Here is a 10,725-nt window from a genome sequence, read left to right on the forward strand (position 1 = left end):
CGCGCTTGAGAGTTAGGGGCGAATCTGGAGAGAAGCAGGCAAAGAAAGAAGGGGGTGGGGGAGGGAAAGTCGGCGTTAAGAAACTAAGGGCATCGCCAACCGAATGCAATCTGTGAGCCTGTTTGAATCTCATTTGAAACACAAAGACTGTAAAAAGGCATTATTTAGGGGAAATTTGATTATGGACTAGCAATGAGACGCTATTAAGGAATTATGGTTAATCTCGTTGGGTGTATTTGTTAGGAGTTTAGACTGAAGTATTTAAAGCTAAAACTTTATGATGATTTGCTTTAAAATACTCCAACAAAAAAAAAGAGGGAAAATGAAACAAGAACGGCAAAATGTTGATAATTGTTGAAGCGGGGTGATGGGTACATGGCAGTTCATTACACTTTTTTCTCTACGTTTTTTGTGTTAAAACTTCTATAACGAAAGGGTAATGTAGGCGTGGCCCGAAACTCCGCGGAACTGTTAGGTGTCCGGCACTGAGTTTCCACCCGGTCACCAAACATTAGCTCCACCAACCAATCAGAGCTCTTTCGTTCATTCTGGAAAGAAAATTACGTCAAGGAAGAGACCCTCTCTTTCCGGGCGTGGAGCAGTGTCGTAAAAGCCACAATGCGCAGGCGTTCTAGCTCCCTCCTCCTCGCCCGGTTTTCTTAACACCTGACGCCTGCGCAGTAAGTTGCGTGGGTGTATCGTTTCGGCCGAGTTAGTAACGGCGCTGCGCAGTCTGCGGGCGTTACTCTGCCGGGTGGTTACATCGAGGCTCAGTTGGCACTCAGGCCGGCAGCGCAGGTTTGCCTTGGTTCGCCGGACCCAAGGTCTGTGAGCGGCCACGATGTCGATCTTCACCCCCACCAACCAGATCCGCCTGACCAATGTGGCCGTAGTACGAATGAAGCGAGCCGGGAAGCGCTTCGAAATCGCCTGCTACAAAAACAAAGTCGTGGGCTGGCGGAGCGGCGTGTGAGTGACACTCTCCCTCTGGGCCCTGGTCGGAGCTGGTAGCCTCGAAGGCGGCCTCCTTTGGTCGTCTAACGAATGGGCCCAGCTAGTGTCTCGCCAGGGAAGGAAATGGGAAACTTATTCCTGCTCCCCGGGCTTAGAGTCTAAACCAGACGTTCCCTTTTTTTTTGTTTGGTCGGTTTGGTTTGGGGCTTGGTTTTATTTTGCTTCCCGGGTGTCATAAAAGCCACAGCCAAGAAACCCCCATAACTGTGGTCCTTTCGTCAGAATAATGACAAAGGCAAAGGGCCTGGTCTTCGGGTGCTTCTATAGTTCGTGCGTTTGTCACAGATCTCAGCCCAGTAGTTGCACCGAAGTGCGTATACGGTCTTCACTGCTGCCATCTAGGGGCTGGAATTCCTTGGCAGCAGCCGGACCCCACCCTTCAGTGATGGCACACATACTCCCGCGACGTTTTTCACCTCTTGAGTAACTGCGAATACAAATGGAGTTCTGGGTTACGAAATGGTCCCCTGGAACCGAGGGTCATTTAGGAGTATTTGTTGTTTCTTACTATTCATATCGACGCCTTCTTGTATTTAAATGTGAATGAACTTCGAAGTTTCAAGCATACTCACTTAGGACTTTCTCTCCTGTCCTCCCAAGGGAAAAAGACCTTGATGAAGTTCTGCAGACCCACTCAGTGTTTGTAAATGTCTCTAAAGGTCAGGTTGCAAAGAAGGAAGATCTCATCAGTGCGTTTGGAACAGATGACCAGACTGAAATCTGTAAGCAGGTGGGTTCTAACAGTTGCAGCATGATTGACCCTAATATCCAGTAGTATTAGATATTAGATTACAGTTACGTTAAACTTTACTATTTTTTTGGAGTGATCAGTTACTGTGCAATAATTCGATCTGTGCAGCATCACTTTTAATAATTCAGGACTTGGATGTTTTTTGCCAAAGCCTCCAGAAATCAGATTTCCTACTAAGCTGCATTATTTTGTTCATTTATATATTTTTAGTGTAATATACCTGAAAATAGAATTTCTTTTCAAGTATTTCATCATTTACACCCTCTGCTAAGATTACCTTTACCCCATCCCCCATCTAAATAAGTAAGATTTTGGAACAAGATAATCCCTTTAGGCAAAGCTCAAGTTATTACCAAGTATCAGTAGCTGAAGAGGATGAAATTTAATTTTCTCCCCAGTTATTAATTCCTGTGGTTAGTTAACAAGTAGTGTGGAATAAAGATGTTACTTTTCTTAAACTTGTTGGGTTTTTTAAGATTTTAACTAAAGGAGAGGTTCAAGTGTCAGATAAAGAACGGCACACACAGCTGGAGCAGATGTTTAGGGACATTGCAACTATTGTGGCCGACAAATGTGTGAACCCTGAAACAAAGAGACCGTACACCGTTATCCTTATCGAGAGAGCCATGAAGGACATCCACTATTCGGTCAAACCCAACAAGAGTACAAAACAGCAGGTGAGTTGTTTTTTAATGTCAAAAAGTGTCCATGAAAATCAATGTTCTCTGAGGAAAACATTAAAATAGTTGGTCTGTAATAACAAAATGGCACTACTTGGAAGCAAGTGGGAGGAGGTTTTGGGTACAGGGGAGGGGAACGATGGAGGTTTTAGAGAGGAGTGATGGAATTTGTTTTAACTAAACACAAATATACTAGGACTCTCATCTTCCTATCCATGTCAGACCTTTAAAGATAAAACTTGGATTCTTCCAACAAGGACCTACTGTATAGCACAGGGAGCTTGGCTCAATATTCTGTAATAACCTAAATGGGAAAAGAATTTGAAAAAGAATGGATACTTGTATGGGTATAACTGAATCCCTTTGCTGTACACCTGTAACTAACACATCATTATTAATCAATTATACTCCAATATAAAATAAAAAATGTTTTGACAAAGATAAAACTTGGATTTTTAAAGCATCATTTTAACCCCAGTTAGATTTTTCTTTAATGTTTGTATAATACATACACTATAAAAGTCACCCATTTAAAGCCTACAGTTCAGTTGTATACTCACAAAGTTTTTGCACCCTTCCCTGCTACCTAATTTGAGAACATTTCATCACCCCAAAATGAAACCCTGTACCTGTTGTCAGTCACTTCTCATTCCCCTGTCCCGTAAGGAGGGAATAAGGCAACTGCAAATTTTATTTCTGTTTTTATTGACTTGTCTATTCTGCACATTTCATATAAATGGAGTCATACAGTATGTGGCCCTTTCAAGGTTAATCCATGTTGTAGCATCTATCAGTACTTTTTTCCTTCTTAGGACTGAATAATAGTTCATTGTATGGAAATACCGCCTTTTGTTCATTCATCAGTTGGTGGACATTTGGGTTGTTCCCACTTTTTAGCTATCATGAAGAATGCTGCTATGAAATTGATTACAAATTTTTGTGTGGATGTATGTTTCCATTTCTCTATACCCAGGAACAGAATTGCTAGCTCATATGGTGACTGTATTAACCGTTTGAGGAATTGCTCAGCCAGTTTCCGAAACAGCTGAGCCATTTTACATTTCCACAATCAGTGTACAAGGGTTCCAGTTTCTCCACATCCTCAGTGATGTTTGTTATTGTCCAGCTTCTTGATTATAGCCATCCTGGGGGTATTGTTCTGGTTTTGATTTGCATTTCCCTAATGGCTGATAATTTGCGCATATTTTCATGGGCGTATTGACCCTTTGTCGGTCTTCTTTGGAGAAATCACTCTTCGGATCCTTTGACCATTTTTTAGTTGATTAGTTGTCTCTTCATTATTGAGTTGTAAGAGTTCTTTATATATTTTGGATACTAGTACCGTATCAAATGCACGATTTGCCAGTATTTTGTCATATTCTGTGGGTTGTCTTTTCACTTTCTTGATAGTTTTTTGAAGAACAAAAGGTTTTAATCTTGAAGCCCAATTTATCTATTTTTTTCCTGTGGTTGCTAATGTTCTTCATGTCATCTAAGAAACCATTGCCCAGTCCAGCTAGGTGGAAACTGCTTTGTTTTGAATACCTTCTGCAGTAATGCAGCAGAAGAAGCAAAGAAATTACAGACATTTTTAATTTTGTCTTGATAGGCTTTGGAAGTGATAAAGCAGTTAAAGGAGAAAATGAAGATAGAACGTGCTCACATGAGACTTCGGTTCATTCTTCCAGTGAATGAAGGGAAGAAGCTGAAAGAAAAACTCAAGCCACTCATCAAGGTTATAGAAAGTGAAGACTATGGTCAACAGTTAGATATTGTAAGATTAACATACTCTTGTTTCTTTGCTTCCACGTTACCAAAAGACTTCTCTAGTCATAAATCTGTCACATTTAGAAGGTGTGAACAGTAAGACATTTCAGTAATGTCTTAACTAGAATTAGGTAAGACAGTCAAGGTCTCCGTAGAACCAAATTGTCATTAAGAACACTTACAATTTTTGCTTTTTTAGTTAAATTATTCGTGATAAAATGATTTTGGTCAATGCTCATTTTCGATGAGAATATATTTTACAGTGAGTCTTCTATTAATGAGGAAATTGGAAATAGGACTAAAAGTTTGTCAGTCTCATTTACCGCAGAACATTTTAAAGAAGCAGCAAAAACATCATGTCTTTGGGTCCTCACCCTGCAGCTTCAGACATCGTGTAAATTCAGCTGTCTGCAAACCCACATCTTAGAGCTTTATAGCTTCTTGACAAATAAATGAGCTCTAGAGGACTGTTGTCCTTTCCACTGTAGATGTAAAACAACACATCTGACACTATCTGAAGTTCTAAAATCTTTGCAAAACCTTGCACGTGGTTTCTAAATAGGCCTTCCACCTCTTTTTTTTTTTTCTTCAAATGTGGATACAAAGAGATGATTTCATTGAACTGTAAATTTTAACGCTAAGTTTTAGTATGAAAAGGACCATAGCCTTCTAATCCAACCACTTCGTTTTACAGCTGAGGAATCTGGAAAAGTCCTCAGTAGGGAGAATAATGCCTTGTCACAGGGGCCTGCGTGCATACTTAAGGGCAGAGGCTGGACCAGAACCCAGCCCACCGTCCTGTGCGTTGTCTTATCTGTGGTTGTAGAGAGACCTGGAAAGTATGGTGTGTTTGTCTCATACGAAGTGAAAGCTATGTCCATTCTATGGTACTGCTCTTCCTCATGTGGTCAACAGCTGTGTTCAATGTTTCAGGTGTGTCTCATCGACCCCGGCTGCTTCCGAGAAATCGATGAGCTCGTAAAAAAGGAGACAAAAGGCAAAGGCTCTTTGGAAGTACTCAGTTTGAAAGACGTGGAAGAAGGAGATGAGAAATTGGAGTGACAGTCATCAGTCTCTTCAGCTGTCAAACACTAAAGCGTTTTCGTTTCCCACAGCCCTGTTTTCTTTCTGTGATCTGCCAAATACTTGCTCAGATGAGTTGACACTTTCCATCTTTGTGGCAAACATGTACACAAAAAGACTTTCCTACGTAAGTATTATAATGTGGGATTCATTTAGTTTTAATTATCAAATAGGGTTTTAGGCAAAAGTGAAATACAGAGTCCAGAGTAGCATTTTGTTACTGCCTCACGCCTTTGAGCTTTCCAGGGTGTAAGTTATTTGACACAACTCTTGTGGATAAAAAATAAGTTTTGTACATTACAAGAAAATAACTTTGGGAGGATATATCTGTATGACAGAAAGCAAGGATTTGCCAAAAAAAAAAATGTGTAATGTCTTATTTCTACTTAATGAAATGTGTGTATAGGGGTAACTGTCTTGTGACCTAATACAAAGCTTGGATGATGACTTCTTGATTTTCTGAAAAATAGATAGATGATGACTGTGCAGGACTTCAATAATATTCATCAAACATGCTGCCATAGCCTAGATTATTCTTGGTAAAAAATATAGCCATTTATTGCTAATTCTTAAAGTTTATAATATATATTACTAGAGTTGAAAATATATGCAATTAATAAAACCACTGTTTATTTTTGTTAAACTATGGCTTGTATTTCTAGACAGCTTCCTACCTTTTTCTTTTCTCTGCCTCTTGTCTGGTAGGATGGGAGAGTTCTTAGCAGGATTAAACAAGTCAGGAGGAGGAGTGCTCAGAACAGGGCCTGTTCTGTTAAATACCTGATAAACCTTAGAGATATTATTTGAGATGTAATTGAACTTGAGTGTTTCAGTATTTGAACACTTAAATAGACAATGTGCAAGTTTTTTTAAATCTACTTGTCCTCAAAAGAGATAGTCTAGAATACAAAGTAGGGTTTCACTCAAAATAAACATACAGATGTATTTTTATTTTTTTTTTTTTTGCGATACGCGGGCCTCCCAGTGCTGTGGCCTCTCCCGTTGCAGAGCACAGGCTCCGGACGCGCAGACTCAGCGGCCAAGGCTCACGGCCCAGCCGCTCCACGGCACATGGGATCCTCCCAGACCGGGGCACGAACCCGTGTCCCCTGCATCGGCAGGTGGACTCTCAACCACCGCGCCACCAGGGAAGGCCCCATACAGATGTATTTTATGCACAGAAGTTTTTAAGTGAAAAAGAGTTCTTGACTTGAACAGATCCTGATTGGTTGATTGAAGTCAAACATTTTTCTCATAGTGTTGGAAGAAATATTCTTAAGACACACTTTCTTTAATGGTGAAATTAAACTACTGTTCAGATACAGTCTTCAAGATGACCCCCTCACTGATTCCATTTTACTTAAATAGTTTGATGTTTTACAAAAATGATCTAAACTTGAAGTCCAAGGAAATTATTTTAACCAATGAAGTTTACACTTTATTTCTAGCTTAAACAGTTAAAGCAACGTTTCAGGTCGAAAGTCATAATTACTAAAAATGTTCAAGAGCTGCATCTTGAACAGAAAAAAGATAGATGTTACCATAACATTGCCTTAAGTTTTTCCCATCCTCATACTCATTTCTTCTAAAAAGCTGGAACTTCAAGGATTGTCAAATGTAAATCAGAGTCATGTTTCTGAACCTATAAAAAATTAAAAATTTTCTACCTTGTATTAATCTCGTTATTCAGAAGTAGTTAAAAAGTTTGGTTCATAGTTATCTTCCCAGTAGCACTGCTGTAATGGATTACCTTAAGGATTATCGGTTTATTTTGCTTTTTCAACGCAAGCTTTATTGTGTACAGTTGGTCAGAATGACGTTTCAGAATTAAACCTCTCTATTAGCAGAGCTCTTTTCTTTGAAGTTTCCCTTGTACCCATACACAACTATTTGTTCCAGCTTATATAACCTCATACCACTTTGAAATTCCCTCGTTGACCTTGATTTTTGCCCTACCTTGTGTTATAGAGAGCTGCTTAAACACCTTCCTGGCACGCTAGATTGTGAGCAGCTCAAGGGCAGGAGGTTAGCCAGCTGTGTGTATCCCTCCATGGTTTGGACCTGGTAGTTGTGGAATAAGTGTCTGTGGAGTTATAAGCATCCTCTCTCGGTGGGGGTCCATGCCATCAGAAGTGAGGACAGGTAATGACTTTTTCAAATCCATCTTTAAAGCTTGACTGAGTTTTTGTCAGCTAAGCCAGAGCCTCCCACCGTTCATACCCATGCATGCTGCTGTGCCGCTGGTGGTTTGTGTCTGCACAGATCCCCTCAGTCCTCAGGGCTTTTATCTCTGCCTGCAAGCAGCCGCTCACATTTACCCCAGGGTGTCATACGCACATATTCCGTGGGGCTGTGATAGGGGAAATTAGGTAGCAGCACTGGTTATTGTAAACAGTAGCCACACACATGATTTTAACCTGCATGCTGCCCTTAAGCCCACATCATGAGGTCCCTATGATTTTGGAAGTAGTGCATTTCCTTATTTAGAATTTTTTGTGTACTTGCTCTTAAATTACTGATATTTCCAGGTATTGATTATTTGAAAATACATTTCTGCTGCAGCATATTAGAGGTGATCGTGGATAAATAGTTTGCCACTAACAGCATTTAATGTCTGGGATGATGAAGGCCATTGATTTTCATCTCCACATGTATATTAATGGTACCTACAAAATTAACGAGTCTAAATGTAATTTTATAGCAGCAACAGTTCTTCTGAGCTAAAAGTATAATCCTGACCTAACAGTTTTACAACACTCTGAGCACGTGTACTTGAATGGCCCAGGGCCCCCTTCCAAACACCCCAGAGGAAGAGTCACCAGTTTCACCAAATTCCTACATATTTTTGGTTGGTAGAGAATGGAGATAAATGGGTTGTGGAATTGAAAAGAACAGAGTCATTTTTACTGCAGAGAGGAACAGAGCTGTCTTCTACACTCAGTGCTATTCATATCTTAGGAGATTCTTCCATCTGGTGATACACTTGAATGCCAAAAGTTTCTTGAGTGGCACTCTTCCTGTGGCAGACGAGCATAGTTAACATACTTTTCAAGGAAAAAGGGCCACAAGCTTATTTATTACTGTCGTGCAGAGGTAGGATCAAGACTAGGAATCTTGCATGTAATCAAGGTAAAATAGTTTGTGGTTTTACAGTTAAAACTTTGCAGATTATAGAAAGATTTTGGACATGCATTGGCATGACAAAAGGGAATAATAAAGAAAGGATTTCTTAGTGAAATTTGTATAAAGAGATAATTGTGTAAAACTTGAATGATAACCGCCTGATTTTCTCAGAGATATGGTGATAGTTCAGGTGTTCAATAATTGTGTTGAACATGCTGCCATAATTAAGATTTCATAATAGTATAGAATATTATTTTTTAAAGGGCTCGTCATCACTGCATTTGGGATTTTTCTTTTGAGTAAAAAACAGTTAAAAGGGGCTTCCCTGGTGATGCAGTGGTTAAGAATCCGCCTGCCAATGCAGGGAACACGGGTTTGAGCCCTAGTCCGGGAAGATCCCACATGCCGCAGAGCAACTAAGCCCGTGTGCCACAACTACTGAGCCTGCGCTCTAGAGCCCGCGAGCCACAGCTACTGAGCCCGTGTGCCACAACTACTGACCCTGCACTCTAGAGCCCACGAGCCACAACTACTGAAGCCCCCATGCCTAGGGCCCGTGCTCTGCAACAAGAGAAGCCACTGCAATGAGAAGCCTGTGCACCGCAACAAAGAGTAGCCCCTGCTGGCCGCAACTAGAGAAAGCCCGCACGCAGCAACAAAGACCCAACACAGCCAAAAATAATATAAATAAATAAATAAAATAAAGGAAACTTAGATTTTAAAATAATAATAAAAGAAAAATGGACAAGGAAAGCAGAACGAGTGGCTCAGAGAGAAGTAAGGATGGGAGAAGGGGAAGGAGAGATTTGAAGCGGGATACTCTGCCCACTATTGCTGGCGTCGAAGATGGAGGAACGGAACCACGACCCAAACAATGCAGGCAGCTTCCAGAAGCTGGGAAGGACCCTCAGCTGACAGCCATCAAGGAAATGGGGACCTGAAAGGAACTAAATTCTACCAACAGCCTGAGATAGTGAGGAAATGGATTCTTGCCTAAGAGCTCCCAGGACGGACACAGCCGACCCCGTGATTTTAGTCCAGTTAGATCTGAACCCGGCTTCCGACATACAGAACCATAAGGTAACAAGTTTGTGTATTTTAAACTGCTAAGTTTGTGCTAATGTGTTACAAAAGAAGTAGAAACTGTAGATTATGGATGTTTCAATATGATGAGCAAAAAATGGGTGATTCGCTCAAAGACATGTGCATAATTGGCTATCTGTCTAATAGAGCCAAACTCCTACATCATAACTTGAAGAAAATTAATTTTACATGAATTATAGAGCTAAGTGTAGAAATAAAGGCATGAGAAAATATAGACAATAAAGTGTTCAAAAATATAGGAAAATATTTTACCTTAAGAGTAAAAGAGGCTTTCTTAAGGAAAATAGAAACCTGGAAATTATAAAGGAAAATACTAAAGGATTTAACAACCCAAAAATGTGAAATTTCCGAATGACAAAAGATACTTCAAGAAAGTTCAGAGAAAATAATGATTGAAAGAAAATACATGGAACATTTAAGTCAGGTGGAATGCCAGCAAGTCAGGACAAACCAATAAAACAGTCTTATGCTCAGCCCCAAGCACTAGAAATAAATGCAAAATAAGATGGTCACCTTCTCTCAGAGAAATGCAAAATAATGAAGAATAATTTTCTATCCATCATATTGAGGAAAAGTTAAAAAACTCTGATACTGGCAAGGATGGGGGCGGAGGGACCACCACTTTCACACATTTACTGATGGAAGTATAAATTGCTACAGACATTTAGGAAAATAACCTGGTGGTATCTTTAAAATTTTAAATATGTGTACCTTACATTTAGGTATCTATCCTCCAGAAATAAATGTATCTAAATTCTAAGGATATACATACAGGGATGTTTTCTGCTTTGGAAGACCTGAAAATAACCATCCGTAACACGTAAGTATTAATAAATTGCAATACTTCCTTATTGTGAAGAATTAGGTAGTTTTTACAAATGAGACGTACCTACCTGTGTGTCCTATAGAAACCTATAATATTACATATAATGTCCAAGATAATAAAAGTGGAGGCGGAGGGAAGGGTTGGAGGAAGGGAAACACATTATAGAACAATGTATTACAGTTTAATCCCATTCTTTTACCTCTTTTGGAGGTGTAGGGGAGGAAGACTTTTTCTTCTGGGTTCTTTAGCTGATTGGATCATTAAACTGACACAAGGCAGGTTAACAGGAGGAAAACAGATTTCATTTCATATACGTGGGAACTCATACAAAAATATGAGACTCAAAGTAAGTGACCAAAGCAGGCAGCTTTATACCT

At 40.0% G+C, this 10,725-nt stretch overlaps 1 protein-coding gene across 1 annotated transcript; it reads left to right on the forward strand.

Moving 5' to 3' along the window:
* Positions 1-602: 602 nt before the first annotated feature.
* SBDS (SBDS ribosome maturation factor) lies at positions 603-5,938 on the forward strand. Its single transcript, XM_065892935.1, has 5 exons — positions 603-969; positions 1,615-1,744; positions 2,242-2,442; positions 4,055-4,219; positions 5,146-5,938. Exons 1-5 carry the CDS (start codon positions 842-844, stop codon positions 5,272-5,274), a joined length of 753 nt encoding a protein of 250 aa, XP_065749007.1. The 5' UTR covers positions 603-841; the 3' UTR covers positions 5,275-5,938.
* The last annotated feature ends 4,787 nt before the right edge of the window (positions 5,939-10,725 follow it).

The sequence above is a fragment of the Phocoena phocoena genome, chromosome 15 (genome assembly GCF_963924675.1).
Source record: "Phocoena phocoena chromosome 15, mPhoPho1.1, whole genome shotgun sequence".
NCBI classification, from domain to species: domain Eukaryota; kingdom Metazoa; phylum Chordata; class Mammalia; order Artiodactyla; family Phocoenidae; genus Phocoena; species Phocoena phocoena.

Excerpts from the sequence above, each read along its gene's own strand:
- SBDS (XM_065892935.1), top strand. The coding sequence starts at position 842 with ATGTCGATCTTCACCCCCACCAACCAGATCCGCCTGACCAATGTGGCC. Across the intron at positions 970-1,614 it reads GTGGGCTGGCGGAGCGGCGT|GGAAAAAGACCTTGATGAAG; the intron begins GTGAGTGACACT and ends TGTCCTCCCAAG. Across the intron at positions 2,443-4,054 it reads ACAAGAGTACAAAACAGCAG|GCTTTGGAAGTGATAAAGCA; the intron begins GTGAGTTGTTTT and ends TTGTCTTGATAG.